The 26,748-nt window shown below is 44.1% G+C and overlaps 1 protein-coding gene across 1 annotated transcript in view; it reads right to left on the bottom strand.

Moving 5' to 3' along the window:
* The window catches only part of slc38a11 (solute carrier family 38 member 11), an 81,664-nt gene that overhangs the window by 50,746 nt on the left and 4,170 nt on the right, over nt 1–26,748 (bottom strand). The window contains exons 4-5 of the mRNA XM_041201494.1: nt 12,627–12,733; nt 9,199–9,278 (exon numbers count right to left, since the gene is read on the bottom strand). Of these exons, the coding sequence (XP_041057428.1) occupies nt 9,199–9,278; nt 12,627–12,733 (187 nt within the window). The remainder of the gene's footprint in view (nt 1–9,198; nt 9,279–12,626; nt 12,734–26,748) is intronic.

The following is a 26,748-nucleotide window of genomic DNA, read 5'->3' as shown; positions in this document are numbered from 1 at the left end:
ACACTGTCTCCTTTTGTGAAAGCAGTTCATTCTTCTGTTGAGTAAAATCCTGTTTAACTGTTTTAAGAATTTTGTTTAGGCTATGTCAGTGATCAGACAAAAAAATCTTGATACTCTTTTCTAGTCAGTTCACAATTTTAAAAAAAATTATTTTTCTTTCCATCTTTGCATTTAGCACAAGCTTTGTCTAGTTCTTTTCCAGCAAGAGCAATATTCTCATCATTCGAAAGTTTGAATTTATGTCCAAGAATACATATCCTTCATCGCAACTCTATGATGTCAGAATTGGTTGCAGCAGATCCATTTGGTCTCAAGCCACTTTCCTTTGTTTTATCACCAGCTTTAAGTGTGTTTGCTATCTGCTTTGTCACCTTTTGCTCAGGTTTTACCTGCATTTTTAGTTCAGACAGATTTAATTTGTTTTCAGCTGCCACTAACCCTTTGCCTTGAGTCTGCTGTTCTACTGTCCTTTTAACATTAGTATTTTGAACTTATGACTCTTTGGACACAGCTTGAGTTGAAACAATAATTTTCACAGCAAGATTACAGACAGTCATGGATTTTTGTACATCACTTAATTTCTCTTGTACATTTTCAGTTTTAACAGCATCACCATGTGTGTTTGAAATCACTGGAGATGACAATACCTTATCAACAGCTAGGTTATTTCCTAATAGAAAATTGGCACCTTTAGTAGGTAACTTAGGCACAATCCCCACAATTAAAAGACCAGAAATTAAACCAAATTTTAAATTAACTCTATACAACAGAGCAGATAAACAACTTCCATGAATACCCCATAGAAATACATTTTTATTTAGCAATTTTTTTGGAGGGAAATTCCCATCGCCTGCCAACATCAGCAATTGTCTAAGTATCTTGAAGAACAATGATCAAATTGCCCACTTAACAAGCAGCTCTCATAGGTTTGTTTCTGGACAGATTTAGTAGGGCACTAAGAATCATAGAATCATAGAACACTACAGCACAGAAAACAGGCCATTCGGCCCTTCTAGTCTGTACCAAAATATTATTCCACTAGTCCCATTGACCTGCACATAGTCCATAACCCTCCAGACCTCTCCCATCCATGTATCTATCTAATTTATTCTTAAAACTTAACAGTGAGCCCGCATTTACCACGTCAGATGGTAGCTCATTCCACACTCTCACCACTCTCTGAATGAAGAAGTTCCCCCTAATATTCCCCCTAAACTTTTCCCCTTTCACCCTAAAGCCATGTCCTGTCATGTTTATTTCTCCTAATCTAAGTGGAAAGCGCCTACATGCATTTACTCTGTCTATACCCCTCATAATTTTGTAAACTTCTATCATATCTCCCCTCATTCTTCTATGCTCCAAGGAATTAAGTCCTAACCTGTTTAATCTTTCCCTGTAACTCAACTCCTTAAGACCTGGCAACATCCTAGTAAATCTTCTCTGCACTATCTCAATCTTACTGATATCCTTCCTGTAGTTAGACGACTAGAACTGCACACAATACTCCAAAGTTGGCCTCACCAATGTCTTATACAACCTCACCATAACATCCCAACTCATATACTCAATACTTTGATTTATGAAGGCCAGTATGCCAAAAGCTTTCTTTACAACCTTGTGTACTTGTGACGCAACTTTCAGGGAACTATGTATCTGAACTCCCAGATCCCTTTGTTCCTCTGCACTCCTCAGTGCCCTACCATTTACTGTGTATGTCCTACCTTGGTTTGACCTTCCAAAATGTAACACCTCACACTTTTCCGCATTAAATTCCATCTGCCATTTTCTGGCCGATTTTTCCAGTTGGTCCAGAACTCTCTGCAAGCTTTGAAAGCCTTCCTCGCTGTCCACAATGCCTCCAATCTTAGTGTCATCAGCAAACTTGCTGATCCAATTCACCACATTATCATCCAAATCATTGATATAGATAACAAACAACAATGGTCCCAGCACAGATCGCTGAGGCATGCCACTAGTCACAGACCTCCAGTCTGAGAAGCAATCAGCCACTACCACTCTCTGTCTTCTCTCACACAGCCAATTTCGAATCCAGTTTACAACCTCTCCATGGATACCAAGTGTCTGAACCTTCTGAACTAACCTCCCATGTGGGACCTTGTCAAAGGCCTTACTAAAGTCCATGTAGACAACATCCACAGCGTTTCCTTCATCTACCTTTTTGGTAACCTCCTCAAAAAACTCTACAAGGTTCGTTAAACACGACCTACCATGCACAAAACTATGCTGACTATCCTTAATCAGCCCTTGGCTGTCCAAATAATTATATATCCGATCGCTCAGAACACCTTCCAATAATTTACTTATTACTGACGTCAGGCTCACTGGCCTGTAATTACCTGGTTTACTTTTGGAGCCTTTTTTAAACAACGGAACAACATGAGCTACCCTCCAATCCTCCGGCACCTCACCCGTGGCTAAGGACATTTTAAATATTTCTGCCAGGGCCCCTGCAATTTCTACACTAGTCTCCCTCAAGATCCGAGGGAATATCATGTCAGGCCCAGGGGATTTATCTACCTTTATTCGCTGTAAGGCAGCAAGCACCTCCTCCTCTTTAATCTTAATATCTTCCATGAAACTACTGCTTGTTTCCCTTCCTTCCTTATACACTATGCCAGTTTCCTGAGTAAATAGTGTTGCAAAAAAACTGTTTAAGATCTCCCCCATCTCATGAGGCTCCACACATAGACGACCACTCTGATCTTCAAGGGGACCAATTGTGTCCCTTACTATCCTTTTACTCTTAATATACTTGTAGAAACCCTTCGGGTTTACCTTCACATTATCTGCCAAAGCAACCTCATGTCTTCTTTTTGCCTTCCTGAATTCCTTTTTCAGTATTTTCTTACATTTTCTATAATCTACAAGTATCTCATTTGCTCCTTGTTGCCGATACCTGCTATACACCTCTCTCTTCTTCTTAACCAGATCACCAATCTCCCTCGAAAACCAAGGTTCCCTATGCCTGTTAACTTTGCCTTTAATCCTGACAGGAACATGCACTCTCAAAATTTCGCCTTTGAATGCCTTCCACTTACTGAACACATCCTTGCCAGAAAACAATTTATGCCAATCCACTCTTCCTAGATCCTTTCTCATTTCCACAAAATTGGCCTTTCTCCAATTTAGAATCTCAACTCGAGGACCAGGCCTATCCTTATCCATAATTAGCTTAAAACTAATGACATTGTGGCCACTGGACCCAAAATGTTCGCCTACACATACTTCTGTCACCTGACCTATCTGGCTCCCTCTCTCGTTGGTACCTCTATATATTGATTTAGAAAACTTTCCTGAACACATTTGACAAACTCCAAGCCATCCAGCCCTTTTACAGTATGGGAATCCCAGTCAATATGTGGAAAGTTAAAATCTCCTAATATTACAACTTTCTGTTTCTTACATCGGTCTGCTATCTCTCTACAGATTTGCTCCTCCAATTCTCTCTGACTATTGGGTGGTTTATAATACAACCCTATTAGTGTGGTCACACCTTTCCCATTCCTCAGCTCCACCCATATGGCCTCTTTAGATGAGCCCTCCGGGCTGTCCTGCTTATGCACAGCTGTGATATTTTCCCTGACTAGTAATGCCACTCCTCCCCCTTTCATCCCTCCCCCTCTATCACGTCTGAAACAACGGAACCTCGGAACATTGAGCTGCCAGTCCTGCAACCAAGTCTCACTAATAGCAATAATGTCGTAATCCCACCTGCCAATCCATGCCCTAAGCTCATCTGCCTTTCCGACAATACTCCTTGCATTGAAATAGATGCACCTGAGAACATTTCTATCACCTACGGACCCTTGATTTCTGTCTATACATGCATTCCTCGCTTGACCTTTATCCTCCTCCACCTCACTATCTGCTCTAACACTCTGGTTCCCCTCCCCCTGCAAATCTAGTTTAAACGCCCAGGAGCAGCACTAGCAAACCTACCCACAAGGATGTTAGACCCCTCCAGTTCAGGTGCAAACCGCCCCGTCGGAACAGGTCTCACCTTCCCTGGAACAGAGCCCAATTGTCCAGAAACATGAAGCCCTTCCTCCTGCACCATCTCCTTAGCCACGTATTTAGCTGCATTATCCTCTTATTTCTAGCCTCACTAGCACGTGGCACGGGTAGCACTCCTGAGATCGTAACCCTGGAGGTCATGTCCTTCAACTTTGCACCTAATTCCCTAAACTCTCTTTGCAGGACCTCCTCTTCCTTCCTATCCACATCATTGGTCCCTACATGGACCACGACATCTGGCTGCTCACCCTCCCTCCTGAGAATACTGAGAACTCGATCCGAGATATCGCGGACCCTGGCACCAGGGAGGCAACAGACCATCCGGGATTCTTGATCTCTCCCACAGAACCTCCTATCTGTCCCCCTATTGAATCCCCTATCACTACTGCTCTCCTCTTTTCCCTCCCTCCTTTCTGAGCTGAGGGTCTAGCCTCGGTGCCAGAGACGTGACCACTACAACTTGTCCCTGGTAGGTTGTCCCCACCAACAGTATCCAAAACGGTATACCTATTGTTGATGGGAACAGCCACAGGGGTGCTCTGCTCTTTCTGTCTATTCCCCTTTTCTCTGAGCAGAACCCATAGGAGGTCCCATCACCTCCCCCAACTATTCCATTTTACCTTGAATTAAAGGAGACAATTTAAAACAAAATTATAAGTTCAGCACTCGTAACAATAGCAACGTGTGGAAAAACTAAAGGAGAATCTGAATGTGTTTGGTATTAGTTTATCTTTTAACTAGTTTTCCCCCTAATTTCTTACAGTTATATGAAAACTTGATATTAGAAACAATTCTGTCCCTGTATATGTTCTCTGCATTTTTATCTTTCTTCCTCCCTTCCTCCTACCCCTTCACCAGCAGGAGGCAATAATTGCAACACAGACAATTTCCATTAATGTACACAGGAATTTTTAATAGAAATGTTAAAGTAAGGACAGATTGTATGGCTTTAAAAATAGGAACTGAATTACACCTCTGTCCATCGATCCAATAATCCTGAATTCACTAACCCCACTTCAACTGAAGATGACATTTGGGTCAGCATTTTCTGGTCCCGCCTGCCTTGAGACCAGAAATTCCTGCCCGAAGTCAACGGACCTTTGGTTTCTCAGTTAAATTTTCTGTCCTTCCTGTCAATTCCTGCAGCGGACGGGACTGGAAAATCATGGCCACAGTTTTAACTCCGCGTTTGTAATATCACAGGAAATAGACAAAGAAACAGGTGCACGTGCACATAAACATGTATGTGACATGTTACTTTCATAGATGGTTTTAATTTTTTTTGAATAAATGGGGAGAACAAAATACCCAGGCCAGGATTTCCTGGTCAGCGATTGGGGTGGGGGGGGGCTCCCTTGCCAACACGTGAAATGGCACAGAATGACGTTGGGTGGAGCTCCCTATGTCACCCCGCCTCATTTCAATTTTCAGGTCGGCGGGGGCTCAGCAGAATCAGTTGTGCGCCCGCCGACCTGTCAATGACCAATTGAGGCCATTGACAAAGTTGTTAATGTAATTAATGGACCTGCCCACTGGCGGGATGAGGTTTCACGTAGGTTTTAAAATTTTTAATAAAAGTGTCAATGAAAGTGATGGACATATCGCAACTCATGTGACAGTGTCACATGAGGGGACATGTCAGGGAAATTTATCTGTTATGGTTTTAAAATTTTTCCGGACAGGAGCCGATCTCCCTGAGGCAGCACTTAGCCTCAGGGAGATCAGTGCGCTAGTGCACTCTCAGTTCAGGGAATTCCCCCTCACCCCCCCCCCCCCCCCCCCCCCCCCCCCCCCCCCCCCCCCCCCCCCGCCACCTGCACAGGGAGTGCATAGCGCTTTCTTGCAGACATCACACTGGGTGACCCTTAATCGGCCTGCCCACGTAAAATGGTGGCGCACACCCAATCGGGGTCGCCGATTGGAAGCTCACTTCCACGCGCTGGCTCCTAAACTTCCCCTCGGCAGGGGGGGGTGCAGAATTCTGCCCCCAGTGACTACAGAAGGTGAGATTTACAGGAAATTGTTTTCAACATTAGTAATTTGATTTATTTCACATGATATCAAGAAATGTGAAGGCACTGGGTGCTGTAAAGGTCATGGGCCCTGACAACATTCCAACAATAGTACTGAAGACCTGTGCTCCAGAACTTGTCATGCCCCTAGGCAAGCTGATCAAGTACAGATACAACACTGGCATCTACCCAGCAATATGGAAGATTGTTCCAGTATGTCCTGTACACAAAAAGCAGGACAAATTCAATCCGGCCAATTACCACCCCATCAGTCTACTCTCGATCATCAGTAAAGTCTTGGAAAGGGTTATTAACAATGCTATCAAGCAGCACTTGCTTGGCAATAACCTGCTCACTGATGCTAGATTTGGGTTCTGCCAGTGTCACTCAGTTCCTGACCTCATTACAGCCTTGATCCAAACATGGACAAAACAGCTGAACTCCAGAGTTGAAGTGATAGTGACTGCCAAGTCAGCATCTGACCAAGTGCGACATCAAGGAGCCCTAGTAAAACCGGATTCAATGGGAATCAGGGGAACACTCTCCACTGGTTGGAGCCATACCTAGCACAAAGGAGGATGGCTGTGGTTGTTGGAGGTCAATCATCTCAGTTCCAGGACATCACTGCAGGAGTTTCTCAGGGTAGTGTCCTAGGCCCAACCATTTTCAGCTGCTTCATCAATGACCTTCCCTCTATCATAAGGTCAGATGTGGAGATGTTTGCTAATGAGATTCGTCAGATACTAAAGCAGTCCATGTCTAAATGCAACAAGTCCTCAACAATATCCATTTAAATATTGTGGCTACAAGGGCAGGTCAGAGGCTCGGAATCCTGTGGCAAGTAACTCACCTCCTGACTCCTCAAAGCCTTTCCTGCATCTACAAAGCACAAGTCAGGAGTGCGATGGAATAATCTCCACTTGGATGACTGCAGCTCCAGCAACACTCAAGAAGCACAATATCAACCAGGACAAATCATCCTGCTTGATTGGCAACCCATCCACAAACATTCACTCACACCAACAATGCACAATAGCAGTATTATGTAACATTTACAAGATGCACTGCAGGAACTCACCAAGGCTCCTTAGGCAGCACCTTCCAAACACATGACTGCTATCATCCAGAAGGTCAAGGGCAGCAGACACATGGGAACACCACCTGGAAGTTCCCTTCCAAGCCACTCACCATCCTGACTTGGAAATATATCGCTGTTCCTTCACTGTAACTGGGTCAAAATCCTGGAACTCCCTCCCTAACAACACTGTGTATGTACCTACACCATATAGAATGTAGCAGTTCAAGTAGGCAGCCACGACAAGGGCAATTAGGGATGGACAATAAATGCTGGCCTATCCTGCGATGCCCTTATCCCATGAATGAATAAAACGAATCATATTTGCTCATTTATGTATTACAACCAAGTTAGATAAACAAGTTACTCTGTTTCCTAGACAAAACTTTGGAAGTTGTAAACATTTGGTTTTTGGGTACTGAGCCTTGCTTGCCTATCTATGCAAATAATATCACATGACACCAACATCCCTGTTCATGTGACATCTGGAAGTTCTGAGTTTTTTGAGTTTCCACCTGTTTTGAATTGTAACTGAGATTCAAGATGATGAATTCAATGACAAAGGCCCTCCTAATATTTAATTGGAGGAAATTTCTGCACATACACTGCTGGAAGTCAGACAAGCAGTTTGATAATTTAGTAACAGTGGAGGAGTGGAGAGAGGTGGTGGTGAGATAGAGCTGGATGTCATCAGTGTATATATGAAAACTAAAGCTGTGTTTTTGGATGATGTTGCCGAGGGGCAGTGCAGAATTGAGACTTCGATCCTTGGCGGATACAGAGGTAATGGGACGGGAGTAGAAAGGTAAGCCATTGCAGTGATTATTTAGCTATGATTAGATAGATAAGAATGTAACCAGGTAAGTGCAGTCCCGCCCAGTCGATGACAGCGAAGACTTGTTGAAATAAAATAATGTCAAACATCTCAAGGGTGCAGATAGGTCAAGAAAGATAAAGGGGGATATTTTACTGCATTCACAGTCACAAAGCATGTCATTTATGACATTGATTAGAACCATTTTGGTACTGTGACAGGAGCAGAAACTTGATTGGAGGGATTCAAGCTTGGAGCTCTGGGAGAGATGGTCACAGATTTGGGAGATGGCAACATGTTCAATGATGGAGATGACATATTTTCAATAAGAATAAACTGAAGTCACATCGGCCTGTTCACATCTTGAAAAAGATGCCTTGGCATTATTCTCCCAGGGTCTTAATCAAAAATTATCCTTTAACCAACACCACCAAACACAGATTAACTGGCTGCTCACCTTATCACTGTTTGTGGCCTTGCTATCCATAATTTAGTTGGCACAGTCAGAAACATGACAATAGTGATCACACAGCAAAAGTATACCATTGAAATAGGTGAAGTAGCTTGTGACATCTTGATGACGTGAAAGGCGTTACTTAAATGTAAATGTAAGTTTGTTCATTCATATTAGCAAATTACTTTACTAACAAGGAAGACACAAGCACACAATCTGAATTTGTAGGGAAGAACTGATAAGGGAGAGACACATTGTGGGTGATAGTGCTCCCCTTAATGAAGTTTTAATCACGTTCAAAGGAATTACAGGTCAGAGAAGTTATACTTAGTCCACTAACAGGGAATGTATCTTGTTTGACAATCTGTAATGCTACAAAGATCATTATAAAATATGTTATGATTCAATGTGAATCATTACTTTGTTCTTTCATTTGACATTAGTAAAATAAATCCACCTGTTGACTAACATTTGTTAAATAATACACCTTCTGACACGTTGCACATTGGGGATTTCAGTATCCAGCTGAAACCTTCCATGTTATTATAGGAATAGCATTGGGCAGTAAAATAGCAAACACCTGACCGTAAGAGACATGGCATCCACTTACAGGAGAGACTAGTGGTGCTGAATCAAATTCAGTCTAGATAACTCCGATCTAAAATATTGCCTCTTGTGAATAAATATCAGCAATAGAATCAGGACATAATTCAAAAACACTTAAGCCTTGAACAATAGCTTTTCCACTGGAGTATTGTGGCTTTTATTTAGGATTGGTATTGCTCCATGTTAAAATGAGAACACTTACATGTGTGGTCCAAGTGTTGCAGCTCTCATTACGACTATTGCCAAGATGGCAATGGTTAAAACAAGTGAGAACAATGACACCTAGAAAGAGAAAAAGAGCAAGTGAATTTTCATTTGTTCAAAATCTTACGTCAAACTATCGAACGAATTTCCACAATATGTCAGAACATAAGAAAATTAGCACTAGAAGAGGATTTTTAATCCAAAGCTTAACCCTTTAGTATCACAAATTTCCACTGAGGGGTTAAAATGATCTGGCCTGAAATCTATGAGCATGGTGCAAAGAAAAAAAAATAGCTCAGAAAGCATCTCAGTTACAAAAATAAAAGCCCTGGAAAAGTGACAAGGGTGCCAGGGTGTTTAGCAGAGTCCATAATGCAAGAAAACAGTTTGAATATTTGGTCCACTTTTTTTCACAGTTTGCTAGAGCTTAGTTGATGCTCCAAAAGAATTTGTGCCTTATAATGTCCTTCACATCTGCTGAACTTCCTGGAGACTGATTAATTTCAGTACATCATGGATTTTTCTGTGAGTTAATTACAAGGTGAAGCTAATTCAAGATCATTGATTTGTCCAAAAGAAAGTATTTGCATTTATATAATGTCTTTCATGGCCTCAGAATATTCCAAAGGAATGCTTTAAGTACAGTCACAGTTATCATATAGGGAAATGCAGCAGTAAATTTCCACATAATAAGTTCCATAGGTAGTAATGGGATAAATTACCAAGCTGAATTTAGAAAGTATTGAGCAAATCTAAAAAAGAGATTAACGGGGCAAAGAAAGTATGAAAATATATTAGTAGTTAACATAAAAGAAAAAAAAAGCTCTTAGAAATGTGTAACAACAATAACAACTTGTATTTATATAGGGCCTTCAATGGAGTAAAGTATCCCAAGTTGCTTCACAGGAGTGCTAACAAAAAAAATATGAAACTGAGCGACCTAAGAAGATATTAAGCCTGATGATTAAAAGCATGATCAAAGAGTAAGGTTTTTAGGAGTGCCTTGAAGATGGACAGAGGTAGAGAGACTGAAAGGTTTAGTGAGGAAATTCCAGAGCTTAGGGACTTAGTAGTTGAAGGCATATTCACTAATGGTGCACTTAAAATCAGGGATACACATGACATCAAAATTAGAGGATCACAGAAATCTCGGACGATAGTGAGGCTGGAGGAGATATGGGAAGGGTGAGAATACGAAGTGAATTGAAAACAGGGATGAGAATTTTAAGATCAAGACGTTGTTTGACCAGCAGCCAGTGTAGCTCAGTAAGCTCAGGGGTGATGGGTGAATGGAATTTGGTGTGAGTTATGATATGAACAGCAGAGTTTTGAACGTATCATGTTTGTGGAGGGTAAAATATGGGAGACCAGCCATAAGTGTATTGGAATAGTCAAGTCAAGAGGTGACAAAGACATAGAACTCAGCAGCGGATGAATTCAGGCCTGGATGGAATTGGGCAATGGCCTTGACATCAAGGCAGCATTTGACTGAATGTGGCATCAACGAGCCCTAGCAAAATTGGAGACATATGGAATCAGTGGGAAACTCTCCGCTGGTTGGAGTCATACCTGCACATCTTCAGGTCGAGCAAAGACTCCAAGGCTGCCAAGTTTATCAGTTTTTTGTTCAAATCAACAAGGTTATCTCTGGCATACTGGGGAAGGTGACCTTTGCATTGTGAATAGAGTGCCTGCAACATCAAGGTTCTCCATGACCAGGCCTTCAAAGGCAAAGTTGTGATGGTCCCTGGACAACGAGAAGTTTGCCTCACCAATAACATGTATTGGTGATGAGCCATCAACCTGGTGATCAGATTGGGATGAACTTCTGACTGGCACACCGAGCCTCGTATCTGTGGAAGCATGGATCATGTTGCCAGTGGCTCCACTGTCAATGGTCACTCAAGTAGTATGGTGCTCGAAGAATGTGTCGAAGTAAGGTGACTAACGAATCTGTACATGAGGTGAAGCTGATTCCAACAAAACATCAGCAGGTTCCTCATCCCCTTCATCGCAACAAGCAACTGTGATGACATCATCATTATCCAGGATAGCAACAATCTTACGAGCTTTAGTCATACATTGGCAGTCTTGATCTGGTAGAAAATAATATTTGCTGAGGAAATGTTTATCTGGTTGACCCAGATCGAGACAGTGAATTCATAATGGCCGTGACCCTGTGTATGAAGGAAGTGAGTTACTGGGTCTGGTCTTATTCAACAAGGGTGAAACTGTCTTACACTTCTGTCAGGAGGAAGCAGCAGTACAGAGAGCCTTAGCATCAACAGATGCATGAATCTCATCTAACAGCAAATACAAGGCTTGGGAGATCTCTGGCTTGGCAGATACCAGGGTGCATGAGTGAGCTTGGTGCCATACTTCTGCTTCACCAGACATAGTAAGCTAGGGTGAATGAGTTTTAGCCAACATAGGACCACCATATTCTCCAGTGAGGGTGACATCTCTTCATCTTCATCATGAGGTAGACTGTGATGACTGAACCCACCTTTCAGCAAGAAGTTATCCTTAAAGAAGGCCATCAGACATTGATTCAGATCTTTATACCTTTCATCTGACTGCATTCTGAAATCAGTCAGGTCTAAGAGTTGGTAACCTATGGTCTGGAAACCATAATGCCGGCGGATGGTTTGTCAGATCAAATAAAGTGTCATTGATGCTTTGGCTATAGAGTTGTGTGATATAATGGGGCAGTAATTCACTATCTGCCCTAGCATCAGGTCCTATAAGTTTGACTTTTGTTCAGCAGTGTGTCCCATCACCTCCTATGTCTCTAAATCCATGAAGAGTGTTAGTCTTGGTTCTCTTCTTTCTGGTGAAACCACCAACGAGGAAGAGGGCAAAGTTAGGATCAAGTGTCAAAGTATAGATTAGGTTTTGACACCAATGATCAAATCAATTGATTGTCTCAATCTTCCCTAAACACAACTGCTTCAGTACCCAATGCGTGGCTGCCATAGTTTCCGCTGTTACTGTATCACAATACTGTGCACTAAGTAGAGATGAATATCCATCGATATGTACCACATAAGGTCACTCTTTTTCCTTTGGTGAGGTGTGAAAATGTTCCAACAGGTGTCACCATGCCAGTAGGCTATGCTTACTTTCAAGTTGGCACAAAAACTGGATCACATCAACAGTGATCAGATGAAAACTTTGAGCTTTAATGCAACCATGGAATCGAGCAGCACAATAACCATTCTAAAATGGCCAAACCCATATGGAAACAGGGCTCCCAGCCACCAGAGGGGGATAACATATAATGGCACATTGGTATTTAAAATTGAGGCTCTAGGTTTTCTTTTAGTCAAATTACAGATTACAGCATTGAATAGATTATTTACAAATAGATCAAGATCCTTTGAACTTTAAGATTCCCTAATTAGTTAAAACTAAAGCCATAGTCACCTTTCCTAAGTTAGCAATGTTACGATACAGGGACAATGGAAGCATAAGCAGAATGGTTGTTAGCATAATTACAAAACGCCTCTCGGCTAATATGCTTTCAGGACCGACTGAAAAAAAAAACAGATGAAATGTTAGAATTTAATATTACAAAGCAGTTTCCAATATTAAGAACCAAAATAATGAACTAATTTACACAACTACAGCTACTTGCCTAAAGTTCCGAAATGTGCGGAATAATGGCCTAGATCTTCGGTCTCTAGGTGGTTATACCCCATAGGTACCCCGGAAGATGTACTGGGGGACTACTTGGAAGTCCCAATGCAAGGATTCCACAGGAATTGCCCAGGAAGTTTCAACTTCTTATGGGCAATTATCCTTCTATGGGAACCCTCTGAAACTCTGAGTTAGAATCAAAGACTTTGGATGTTTCTGACTCACTTGGCAGAATAGTTACCCAGGAAAAGTTAGAAGGATTAAGGTTCTAACTCCTGGGTTACAAATACTACTGACAACCCAACTCTCCACTAGACTCCCTGATTACCCCAAGTTCCCAGCTAACTCCCGACCACCTGACTACCCTCTCCCGACCCAACAGCCCCCTGACCATCCAACTATCCCCTCTACCACCCGATTACCTCCGACCCCCTGATTACTCCACGACCATCCAACTAACCCCCAACCCTGACTAGCTGCCCCCCCACCCCAACAACCTCCACATCCCCCAGCTACCCTCCCAGATCACCCTGACCATCCAAATATCCCCACACCCCAACCCCCTCCCCACCCCCAACTATCCTCCCAAACCCCAACTAACTACCAATCACCAAACCCCACTATCTCCCCACTCTCCAACCCACCCTACCCCACCCCCCAACCCCCAACCACTCACCTGCCACCCTATCCCTTTACCCACTTACCTTTTCTCTGGAGCTTGTCAAAGTGGCTTTGGGACATTTGAATTTATTGGAATACAACAGGTAGTGTGATAAAAAGGGAGTATGGCTTGGCTTCCCCTGACCCTCCTGCACTACAAGGATCGACTCTATGCTCCACATTTCTGAGAAGGCCAAGTTCAGAAGTCCAAGTGAAAAATGTAGTGCTCCAGTGCATGGTAAGTGAATAGGAGCGCAGTGTCAATCCAACAATGACTGCCACTCCTCGGAAGATTTAGCCTAATATTGTGGAGAAATGCAACCTTAACAAACCATTTTTCAATACATGAACAGCAGCAATGATTCACCTTTCTTCCAACCTGGTAACTTCAACTGTTTTTTCATGTCAAAGTCAAAGTGGTCAAAGAACAATTTTCTAACCATCATGGCCAGTAATGCCAGCTGGTTGAATATGTAATCTAGAGCCAGAAGTTCATTCAGAACTCCCTACGTCATAAGTAATCTTCCAGCCAAATCATTTGGGCTGGTCTAAAATGTTCTCCCGACCCCATGCCTCAGCTGCATTGCTCTTGCAGAGCTTTTTAAAATGCCAATACCCTAATCGGGCAGGAGGCTCAATTAGTGCAGCCAAGCACCTTCAGGAGGCTGGAGCTTCCTGCTTGACACCAGCAGCAAGGGCAGATGTTGGAAGCTGCCACTGCCTTGCTGGATAGACCAAGCAACTCCTTGACCTCCAGGAGGCCAAATGCAGTGGAAAGAGCCAAGGAAAACAAGTTAAGATGCATCGCTAGTTGGCCCCTCAAATTTGGTTTTAAAACAAATGCAAACAATATACTTGGGGCCCCATGGTGAACCCTACAGCACAAGAATATTTGGGCTTGTTTAATTTGCTGTTTTCTGTTAGTTAGCCAATACTCTATCCATGCTAATACATCACCCCAAACACCATGGGCTCTTACCTTGTGCTGTAACCTTTTATGTGGCACCTTATCGAAAGCTTTTTGGAAATCCAAACACACATCAACTGGTTTCCCCTTTATCCACTGTTTGTTACATCCTCAAAGAATTCTAATAAATTTGTCAAACACGATTTCTCTTTCACAAAACATGTTAGCTCTACCTTATTGCATTATGGTTTTCTATATATCCTGCTACTTCCAACTTAATAATGGATTTCAGCATTTTCCCAATGACAGATGTTAGGCTAATTCACCTATAGTTTCCTGGTTTCTGTCTCCCTCCTGTGTTGAATAGAAGTGTTATGTTTGAGATTTTCCAATCTGCTGGAACTTTTCTATAATCTGGGGAATTTTGGAAGGTTATAACCAATGTGTCCACTATCTTTGCAGCCATTTCTTTTAATAGTTTAGGATGTAGGCCATCAGGTCCAGGGCACTTGTCAGCCCCTAGTCCCATTAGTTTTCCTCATACTTTTTCTCTAATGATTGTGATTGCTTTAACGTCCTCTTTCCCTTCTACCCCTGCTTTCTTACTATTCTTGGGATACTTTTTGTGTCTTCTACTGTGAAGACAGGTACTCCGTTTCTTTGTTTCCCATTCTCAATTCCCCAGTCTCATCTTCTAAGAGATGAGCACTCACTTTAGTTACTCTTTTTTTTTATAGACTTGCAGAAGCTTTTGCTATCTGTTTTTATATTTCTTGATCATTTTCTCTCATATTCCAATTTCTTCCTTTTTATTATTTTTAAGTAATTCTTTGCTGTTTCTAAAATTCTCCCAATCTTCTGGTCTAGCACTAATCTTTTCAGCAGCATACATTTTTTTTCAATTTGACACAATCCTTAACTTCCTTAGTTAGCCACAGATGGTGCATTCTTCTCATAGCTTTGTTGAGAGTTATAAAATATCTCCTTAAATGTCTGCCACTGCTTCTCTACCAGCTTTCCTTTTAACTTATTTCCCCAGTCCACTTTAGCCAACCCTATCTTCATACTCTTGTTTAATTTATTTAAAGCCTTTAAGTTTAACACTCTAGTTTCAGATTCACATTTCTTACCTTCAAACTGAATGTGAAATTTCATCATGTTTGGATCACTCTTACCAAGAGGATCCTTTACTATGAGGTCATTAATTAATCTTGTCCCATTACACATTACTGTTCCCTGGCTGGTTCCTGAATATATTATTCTAAGATCAACTATTACAACCCTTAAAGTTCCCTCACTCACAAAATTCCCCAAGTTTAGTACTCTCTAGAACAGTATTCTGTGGATCTTGACTGTGTTGACTTACGCCATGTGCTAGCAAAAGCCTCCTGATATAAGCTTAACCTACAACCTGTGTATCAGAAAGTATCATCCAAGTTGTGTTGCAATAATTCTGGATTAAAATCTTTTAAGAGATGGGCACCTTGTGTCTTTCAATTATAAACTGTGGCTGGAATATGGTCAGCAACTGAAGAGCTTTAAAATTGTGGAAAGGTCATCATTAATGTGGAACAGATTGATGAACTTCACTGATGGCATGCTTATTTGGACTATTCATATGGTAACTGTTATTTTAGGTAATTTTACCTCAGTAGCTTTCTTGGGACGTGCATCCTCCTTGCATTTGCTTACAACTTGCACTGAGCCTGGAAACTACCTTCTGCCAGGCCTACTACACTCTTGTCTCCATGAAGAGTGCCTTGGAGTAGCAAACAAAATAACACTTCCTGCAAAGAGCTCATATAGTTGCATCTCCACTTTGCCAGCATGAAGCAATGGTTTCAGATGCTCAGTTTTGTGCATCAACATTTCTTTGGCGTGACTACTTTGGCAAATAGTTCTCATCCAAAACAATTTTTGTTAAGGCTGAAAACTGTATTTCTGTTTGTTGTCTTTGGAACTATTGAAACAATTACTGTTTCCATACACAGCCACATCTTTTAAGTGGTCATATCATTTAAATGTTGGCTGCTGCCAAATGCTGATCACTCTTACAATTTGTTACCCTCTTTATTGGTAAACTCTGAGATTCAATCTGGGAAATCTCACAAGGTTCCAAAATTGCCCCATTATTTCCAGACCTAAATTCTAACATTATTCTGCAAACCAATTATCTGGAAAGTGCATCCTAGCTGTGGCGACTTTTAATGGAAATCTCCTTCCAATGAAGTCAGCATGCAATTGTTAAGGTGGCGAAACGGTGCCCTCTAGGTGATGGGAAATGTAGTGCTACCAGTTGGTTATTTTCACATGGCTCAGAATGCCAGGTATACATATTGCTTTAGGCTAAGGAAGAAAACTATTATAACCAGTCACCAGTCAAAACAACTTGAACCTTAAAATCATATTGGGATTTCACTGATTTCTCACTGTAACTCTGGTGAAACATTTGCAGCGTTCCTTTGGGAAACATTGGCTGCTAATGTCATTTCTATTAGGATTTTAATGGAAGGCTGGTCGAAACTCAGCAAGGTTTTTAACAAGTTCATGACCCTTATATGCAATTTTGATAGTAATCATAAGCCGATCCTCACCCAGTGAAAATTTGCAAATGACTTATACTGCACTAGTATAGCCTGCAGTACACAAAACTGATTAGAAATAATTTTGTAATTCCTAGATGGATTACTATTTAAAGAGTCTAGCATTGACTAGTTACAAGTCTAGCATCAACCAAGCAGGTTGGACTTATACTCAATGGAATTCATGAGAGGTGATCTTATTGAAAATAAGATTCTGAGGGGGCTTGACAGCGTAGTTGCTGAGAGGATGTTTCCCCTTGTGGGGGAAATCTAGAACTAGGAGGAGCAGTTTCAAAATAAGGGGTCTCCCAATTAGGAAAGAGGAATCACTTCTCTCAGAGGGTTGTTAATCTTTGGAATCCTCCACTGCAGCAAGTATTGGAGGCTGGGTCATTGAATATATTTGAGGCTGAGCTAGATAGACTATTGGTCTACAAGGGAGTCAAACGTTTGACAAGGTCCCTCATGACAGACTGGTACAGAAGGTAAAGTTGCACAGGATCAGAGGTGAGCTGGCAGGATGGATACAGAATTGGCTTGGTCATAGAAGACAGAGGGTAGCAGTGGAAGGGTGCTTTTCTGAATGGAGAGCTGTGACTAGTGGAGTTCCGCAGGGCTTAGTGCTGGGACCTTTGCTGTTTGTGGTATACATAAATGATTTGGAGGAAAATGTAACTGGGCTAATTAGTAAGTTTGCAGACGACATCAAGGTTGGAGGAGTTGCAGATAGTGAAGAGGATTGTCAAAGGATACAATGGGATATAGATCGGTTGGCGACTTGGGCGGAGAAATAGCAGATGGAGTTTAATCCGGACAAATGCGAGGTAATGCATTTTGGAAGGTCTAATACAGACAGGAAGTACACGGTAAATGGCAGAACACTTAAGTGCATCGACAGGCAGAGGGATCTGGGTGTACAGGTCCACAAGTCACTGAAAGTGGTAATGCAGGTGGATAAGGTAGTCAGGAAGGCATATGGCATGCTTGCTTTCATTGACAGGGGTATTGAGTATAAAAGCTAGGAAGTCATGCTGCAGCTGTATAGAACCTTGGTTAGGCCATACTCGGAATATTGCAAGCAATTCTGGTCACCACATTACCAGAAGGATATGGAGGCGTTGGAGAGGGTGCAGAGGAGGTTTACCAGGATGCTGCCTGGTCTGGAGGTTATTAGCTATGAGGAGAGGTTGGAGAAACTCGGATTGTTCTCATTAGAGTGATGGAGATTGAGGGGTGACTTGATAGAAGTTTACAAAATTATGAGTGGCATGGACAGAGTAGATAGTCAGAAGCTTTTTCCCAGGATGGAAGAGTCAATTACTAGGGGACATAGATTTAAGGTGAGATAAGAAAACTATAAAGGTGATGTGTGGGGCAAGTTTTTTACGCAGAGGGTAGTGAGTGTCTGGAATTCGCTGCCAGAGGAGGTGGTGGAAGCAGGTACGATAGTGGTGTTTAAGAGGCAGCTTGACAAATACATGAATAGGATGGGAATAGAGGGATACGGACCCCGGAAGTGCAAAATGTTTTAGTTGACGGGCGATATGATTGGCGTGGGCTTAGAGGGCCGAAGGGCCTGTTCCTGTGCTGTACTTTTCTTTGTTCTTTGTTTATAGGCAGCAGGAGTTGAGGGCATGATCAGATCAGCCGTGATCTTATTGAATGGCGCAGCAGACTTCAGCAGACAAATAACCTACTTCTGTTCTCATATCTTATGTTTTTATTGAGCCAACAAGCCTCATATTTAATGTCTAGTCTGACACAGCAGCAGGAATACTACAATGGGTCTCAGAGTCCCTGGGCAATGAGGGAGTAAGGAGAAAATAATCACCTGCTGAAAATTGTGCAAGAAATAGGATTAGACTCAGTTACCGAAAAATCTGCAAACATTTACCATCTTGACTATGAAAATATACCACACCATAAGCAAGTGAATTTCAGATGATCTTTGAAAATTACTTAGCTCAACACAGCCTTTCTTCACTTATATTACCTCCTTGAAGTCAGCTGAAACCTTTCCCACAACTGGCCCATTGTTAGAACAAAAAGGTTCTTTCTATATATAGGCCAGAGTTTTATATCCTACAGGTGGGTGTGTGTCCGACCCATCCGGCCACGAAATAGTGTGAGATGAGGTCGGGTGTGCATCCTGAAGTTATCGTGCACTCGTGTGATATCTCATTTGGCTGCCACACGCAGCAGTGAGAAATGCGTCTGCTGACAATTAAGTGGGTAATTAAGCTCATTAAGGAGGCAATTGAAAGGGATTTCTCACGGCCTGCCCACTTTTATGGTTGGCAGATGGGCCAATCGGTCGGGTGCCTTTACGTTTTTGCTCAAACCTCAATCCAGGACGGGATGAAATCTCCATGGGGAAATAAAATAAAAAGAGATATCTGGGAACTGTTTTTTTTAATGAGGTATGCTTTCAGGTGCTTAATTGTGGCTGCATGGACATATTTTGCAGCATTTTTGTTGCTTTGTTTATTCTGTGGACGTCTGCTGTTCTGAGGCAGCTGCCTGCCTTCAGGGAGCTCACTGGAAGTGCTCACCAGCACCCGCGATGACATCAGCGCGCATCCTCTTCCCACCCTCAACAGCAGTCCTGAGCCTTTCTCAGCGCATTAATTGGCCAGCCAGCATGAATTCGCAGTTGGGGGTAGATAGCAGTTGAGGGCTGATCGAGGTCAGGGGCCCGTTTCCCGTCTGTTCCTGGGCCCACCAATTGCGTACGTCCAACAAGTGAAAAATTCAGGTCATAATTTATATTTATGTTTTCAAAGGAAATAATTATTATTTTCTCTGTGGTCTCTGCCCTGTAAATCTTTCTTTCTCTATCATTCTTTTATTGTATGAGTAAACAGGGGGCTAGGTGGCGCCCCCCTACTGTGTTTTGAGTGTGTGTAAACAAACTAACCCTCTGAGTTTACCTTATCCCAAGTTTGCTAATAGAAAATTGGATCACACCAAAACTGAGGGAAACACGCCACTGCTTATCAAGGGGGAAGCAAATCAAACACCTTTCTATTTATGGACTGCTGGTGAGAGAAGAAATCAGGATTGTTTAAATTAAACCCCACCCACTGCCTGTTACAGAATGGGAGAGAGAAAAACACAACGAAGACTCTACCAAATCCACCACGTAACAGCTAAAACTTCCCATACAAATTCTCACCATAGTTTCATTTTGAAAAAAATCAGCTTGGACTAAATCCGTCTCTAAAACCTTACGCTTCATGTCATTACGCTTCATGTCATCATGCAATCATATCACTGCTCTGATGACCTTGAAGCTCTGACAGAACTTCCATATGAATTATGTGACTTATTTGCTTAAAATATTGTTTCAACAACTCCTGGATTGCATTTAATAGCCACCAGGAGATTGATGCTGAATGTAGTAGACTACCAGCCTTTCTGGGTGGGTTGGTAACCCTATCAATTGCCCTAATTGTATGACGTGCCAGAACACTGGTCGCAGCACTGTCAGGTGAAGACCATCCCAACTGTACAACTCCTACTTTCCACAGTGTCCCAGGAATCGAAACCCATTTCTCCCAGACCATCTTGAAGCACACATTTAAATCTATGATCTTATTTCCCTCCGCCAATTTGTTCATGGCTCAGGTAATAATCCAGAGATTATTACCTTTGAGGTTCTGCTTTTTAATTTAACCCTTAGCGACTCATATTCTCTGAATAGAACCCCTTTCTTCATACTACCTTTGTCTTTGGTACCTTTATGAACCATGACAACTGGATCCTGCCCCTCCCACTGCAAGTCCCTATTTAGCCCAGAGATATGACCTAAACTCTGGCACCAGGCAGGCAATACAGCCACCTGGACTTTTGCTCTCAACTGCAGAGGGCTGTATCTATCCCCATGACTATAACTATTCCCTATTACCACTACATTCCTATTAACTGCCCTGTTTGACTGCTTTCCTGTACAACTGTGCCATCGTCAGTTCACACATCCAGCCTGCAACCCCCACTTTCACCCAGACAGGCTGCAAGAACCTCAAACCAGTTAGACATTTGCAAAGGCTGAGGCTTCTCTACTTCTACCTTCCCAATCCCCATACCTGCATCGATTGCAGTCACACTCTCCTGTCCTTGACCACGGACCAAATCAGATGAATCTAACCTAAGGGGTGTGAACGCCTCTTGGAACAAAGTGCCCTCGTAACTTTCCCCCTCCCTGATGTGTCACAGCATCTGCAGCTCGGTTTCCAGCTCAATGACTCTGGGCCAAAGTTCCTCCAGCTGCACACTTACTGCAGACGTGTTTGCCTGGATCACACAGGTGTCCACGAGCTCTCACATTCTGCAGGTGCCACACATCACCTGCCCTGCCACCTTTATAATGTTTAATTAATTATTTTACTGATTAAATTTTAATTAATGTTTCAATTATTTCAATAATGTTCTACTTACCCTGTTCAAAATTCCCTAGTTAAGATAATAGCAAATACTTACCAGCCAATCTAATAAGCTTTACTACCATTAGTAATTCTTAGTTCAGTTACTAAAACTTGACAATAACTAAAATTATCTGAGTTTCAAAAGATAAATGAGAAAAATACTCACCAACCAAATCAGCTACCTGCTTTCCTATGATGTCACACTTTGATTTAGCTCGCTCGGTCTGCTCTCAGGCCATAGATTGGATACCCCCTTGTAGATGTTGCTGTCTGTCTCCGGCCCTCCTCTCTCCCGCTGTCGTAGATGTTGCTGTCTGTCTCCCGCCCTCCTCTCTCCCGCTCTTGTAGATGCTGCTGGTTGTCTCCGGGTTCTCCTCTCTCCCGCTCTTGTAGATGCTGTTGTCTGTCTCCGGGCCCTCCTCTCTCCTGCATTCATAGATGCTGTTGTCTGTCTCCGGCCCTCCTCTCTCCCACACTTGTAGATGTTGCTGTCTGTCCCTGGGCCCTCCTCTCTCCCGCTCCTGTAGATGTTGCTGTCTGTCTCCGGGTCCTCCTCTCTCCCGCTCTTGCAGATGCTGCTGTCTGTCTCCGGGTCCTCCCTTTTCCCCCTGTTTTAGGTGCTGCTATCTGTCTCCAGGTCCTCCTCTCTCCCCCTGTTTTAGGTGTTGCTATCTGTCTCTGGGTCCTCCCTTCTCCCCCTGTTTTAGGTGTTGCTGTCTGTCTCTGGGTCCTCCCTTTTCCCCCTGTTTTAGGTGCTGCTATCTGTCTCCGGGTCCTCCTCTCTCCCCCTGTTTTAGGTGTTGCTATCTGTCTCCGGGTCCTCCCTTCTCCCCCTGTTTTAGGTGTTGCTATCTGTCTCCGGGTCCTCCTCTCTCCCCCTGTTTTAGGTGTTGCTATCTGTCTCCGGGTCCTCCTCTCTCCCCCTGTTTTAGGTGTTGCTATCTGTCTCTGGGTCCTCCCTTCTCCCCCTGTTTTAGGTGTTGCTGTCTGTCTCCGGGTCCTCCTCTCTCCCCCTGTTTTAGGTGCTGCTGTCTGTCTCCAGGTTCTCCTCTCTCCCCCTGTTTTAGGTGCTGCTGTCTGTCTCCAGGTTCTCCTCTCTCCCCCTGTTTTAGATGTTGCTGTCTGTCTCCGGGTCCTCCTGTCTCCTTTACTCCTTAGGGGCACAATGGGCCATTGATCATACTGTGGATGAGAAGCTAAACATGAGGTAGTCTCCAATGATGATTTACCCTATTCTTTCAGGAGTCGTATAAGGGCGGCCCATAGCATTGTTATCCACAGCCCCCTTTGCTGGTAGAGAAATTCCTGACTCCCGCCTGCCATCTGACACTGGGTGCAGCTAAGATTGGGGACCCACTTAGCAGACAACAATAGGTGCAACAGCCATAGCATTAATTGCTTTTACTTCAAAATCTATTCCACACAGGCCTGAATTTTTCAGTCGGCATGTGGAGTTGGGCCTGACACACCAGCATGTAAAATGACATGCGATGAGGTCGGGCATGCACCCCAATGTCATCGCGCTGTCTCGCGAAGTTTCATTTGGCAGGCACGCACCGGAGTCAGCTGCGTGCCCACCGAAAACTGATAGGCCTATTAAGGCCATTAATGAATTAATTAGTGCCATTGTTAATGCTGCCCATCCAACCTTAAAGTTGGCGGGCAGGCAAAAAGGCCATGCAGCCTTTACGATTTTAGGAAACCTCATCCACGAGTGGGATGAGGTTCCCTAAAACTTTTATGAATCAAATAAAAAAGTTGTCTGAAATATAAAAACATATTCCATCTCATGTGACATTGTCACATGAGATGGGACATGTTTTAATTTTTTTCCCCCATTTATTTAATTATTTCAATAGCAATTCAATCTCCCTGAGGCACACGCTCTTTCGCGCACATGCACAGAAGTGCGCTGGCCCCGACTCTCCCTCCTCCCTCCACCTGCGCAGGTAGCGCTGAGCTACCGCTCATGTCTTACGCTGGGCGGGGCTTAATTGGACCACCCGCATAAAGTGGCGGCGCAGAGCCAATTGTGAGTGGCATTCAGCTCCATGACCACCCCCGCCCGCTACCGCCGAGCCCACCTGCCAACTGAAAAATTCAGGTCCTGGTACTCTGAAGGGAAAGAAACAAACCAATCTGAAATCTTGCTTGAGGGTGGTTAATTTTATACCAAGTCTTTCAAGTCTGCAACACCTAGATTATCCATTTTTAAAAATTCTGGATCATGTCTTGTCAGTTTTATTTTTCCCAATAATGTTCTGTTCACCATTGTCTCCTCCAATGTCATGCTGTGAGTCAAGGACCAATACTTCAGCTAACTCTGGAGGAAATCATTTATATTCCTCATCGGCTTAGATATCGTGTGAAGAGGCATAGCAGTAACTTTAAGACGTAGTGTTCATTATTTTTTTGTGTTGCACCCACTGACAAGATCAGCATCCAAGGAACATTTACACATTTTATGTTTTTTTCTAAACAAGAAACACATATTTCCGTCGGCGGGCAGGATCTACAGGAACCCAACTATTGCCCGCAATCAGGTGCACTCCCCAATTTTATGCGGGTGGGCCAATTAATGCTGCTCCCAAGATAAGCAGGAAGGGGCGGGAGGCAATGTGCGCTGGGACCAATGGCGACCCGGCGGCCTATTCAAAAACGACGCAGGGAGCAGTCCTAAGGCTGCCATTGACTTCACACATCAGCAATGGAGAACGTTGTCGGCGAGCAGTGCAGGCAGGAGGGCAGGTCAGCGGGGAAGCCAGCATCAAGATTTTCCGATGAGTGCCTCGCTGCCCTCCTTGAGGTGGCGGCAGCACACCGGGATAGCCTTGTCCCAAGGGGCGGGAGGGGGAAGACCCCCCCACAACCAGCATGCCTGGGAGGAGGTGGCATCACGGGTCAGCTACCACGATGTGGTGAGGCACACATGGGTGCAGTATCGCAAGTGGTTTAATGACCTCCTGCGATTAGGAAGGGTGAGTACTGTGTTAGCATGGCTCATTCAGCACGGCAGTTAGGTGGCCCCCTCACCCACCGCACCTCAGAGTTCTTAGAATGTGAATGGCAAATGTCATGGAGGCAGCATCTGGGCAAGAGGGTGTGAGCCCTGGCTGCTTGGAATGAGTGTTTTGCGGCTCCAGGGTCACAAATCGGATGAGACCTGCAAGGTTTTCCTCAGGTGAGGGTGGCAAGGCTATAATGGCAATGAAGGTACAGGGTAGACTGCTCAATGCTCCTCTCTCCTTTCTCTCTCATAATGCAGAGAGGCTGCGGACTGGCGGAGGACCGCCCCACCTTCTACTCCTTACCAGATACGAGCAGGAGGCACTGGAGCTGAAGAGGCACCATGCGCCTAGATCAACCGGCCACAGTGAGGTTGAGGTGCCATAGGGAGGTAAGAGTGCAGTGCACTGAGGCCAGAATGTCTGTCACATTCTGTATATTATTTCAGCCTCCAACATGGAATCTCCATTGATAATGGAAAGATGAAGGCACCCTGATCTGGCTTCCAGGCATGCACAACAACAGTGTAACTACTTCAACTAATCAAATGTCCTTGTTCTTCTTTTCAGGCTCACCAGAGCACCCTTGGTCTCAGGAGCCTGAAGGACTGCCTCTTACCCCAGAGGACACGGATGATATGAACGCACCAGCATCACACCCCCTCAGCCAGGCAGGCACCAGCGCAGATACCAGCACCTTAGTGGGAATAAGATCGTCGGCTAGTATCTTGGTGCACAGCGGTGAGGGCACTTCACACTCGCTTGAGGTGCAGATGGAGGCAGAGAGTGCCCAGGGTGCCGGCAGTCAGAGGACGGCTGGGGACCAGGAACATGCTCAGTCAGTGGCTGATGATGTGCCTCTGGGGTTGCCCCTGAGGCAGCAAATGCTGGATGTCCAGCAGGGTGTGTGGGAGTATCTGGCGAAGATACATGAGAGAACGCGTGCCATGGTCTCCATGATGGAGGAGTCCATGCGGAGCATGAGCAATGCAATGATCCTCATGGCCGACCGCACTGCCTTCTCCATGGAGAGAGTGGCGAGTCTCATGGAGAGGCTCCTCCAGGAGATCAATGAGGGCTTCCTGGGGATGCGCTTGGATCTGCAAGCCCTCACACCAGCAATGATCTCAGGTGATCACTGTCAGTGTGGGAGAGATGGATTGGGCATCCAGTATCCCAGCTAGCTGACCATCTATCAATGGTGAGCATTGGTCCATAGTCCAAAGTGTCCTGACATTGGCGCACCAGCTGCTTGTCGTCTCTGTGGGCTCCTCTCAGGGTGCTCTGGATGATGGCGGCAGGTCCTCCGCCCCTCTGCCAGTGACCGTTGCATCCGATGAGGCTGCAACAACTGAGGAGATGCCAGCCGTCCCACTAGCCGCTCCCTCCCAGGCGGGGCCAATACACTCTCCATGGGCCAGAGGACACCCACCAAGGTCATCAAGGCCAACAGGACAGCAGAGTGAGCAGGCTGTTTCCAAAGCCAGTGCCAGCGACGGGGGAGCACCTGCAAATGTAAATGTAAATCATCTTAAGCACAACATGGGCTTTTCACTAGTGTTTTTCTTTTGCCCCAATTTTAAGTTATTTTTAAGTTGGTGTGATGTTGAACACCTTTTCATTTACTTGTTTTATGTATGCCAGACTCCAAAGCAGTAAATGTGTTTGTCCTCAACAAGCCTCTGGGTGCTTCATTAGTTCTGGAGGTGATGGGGAACCCATGATATTATGAGTGACTTGTTTGTCATTGAGCTTTATTGAAATGGCACTTTGTTCATGTTGTTGACCAAGCGGATGTTGTTAGCAGGTATCGAGTATGGAGCCTACAGCCCTGGCATGTGGTGATGGTTCATCTTTTGTAGGCTAGCTGGAGGAGCGTTGGATCAAAGCCTCCTGGGTGTCCCTGTCTCCCTGGAGGTTGCCCGGGTCAGTGTCTATCCCCTCAGTGTTCTCCTGAGCGTGCTCGTCCTCGGACTCACTACTGAATTAATCGTCTGTGGTCAGAGCAGCTGCGTCAACATCTTCTTCCTCCACTGCATCCCCCCTTTCCAGCACCAGATTGTGGAGAGTGCAGTTTGCAATCACTATGAGTAACATACGATCTGAGGGGTATTGCAGTGCTCCCCCGAACAGTCCAGGCATCTGAAGCACATCCTGAGAAGACTGATGATTCTATCTAACACAGCCCTTGTGGAGGCATGGCCCCTATTGTACAGCTGCTTGGCCTCTGTTCTTGTATGGTGGAGAAGAGTCATGAGACACCTTTTGAGGGGATAGCACTTGTCACCCAGCAGCCAACCATCCAATTGGGCTGGAGCACTGAAGAGCCTC

The sequence above is a fragment of the Carcharodon carcharias genome, chromosome 12, assembly GCF_017639515.1.
Source record: "Carcharodon carcharias isolate sCarCar2 chromosome 12, sCarCar2.pri, whole genome shotgun sequence".
In the NCBI taxonomy this organism is placed as follows: domain Eukaryota; kingdom Metazoa; phylum Chordata; class Chondrichthyes; order Lamniformes; family Lamnidae; genus Carcharodon; species Carcharodon carcharias.
Note: the sequence above shows the minus strand (reverse complement) of the source record. Positions and strands in the feature narration are given on the sequence as shown.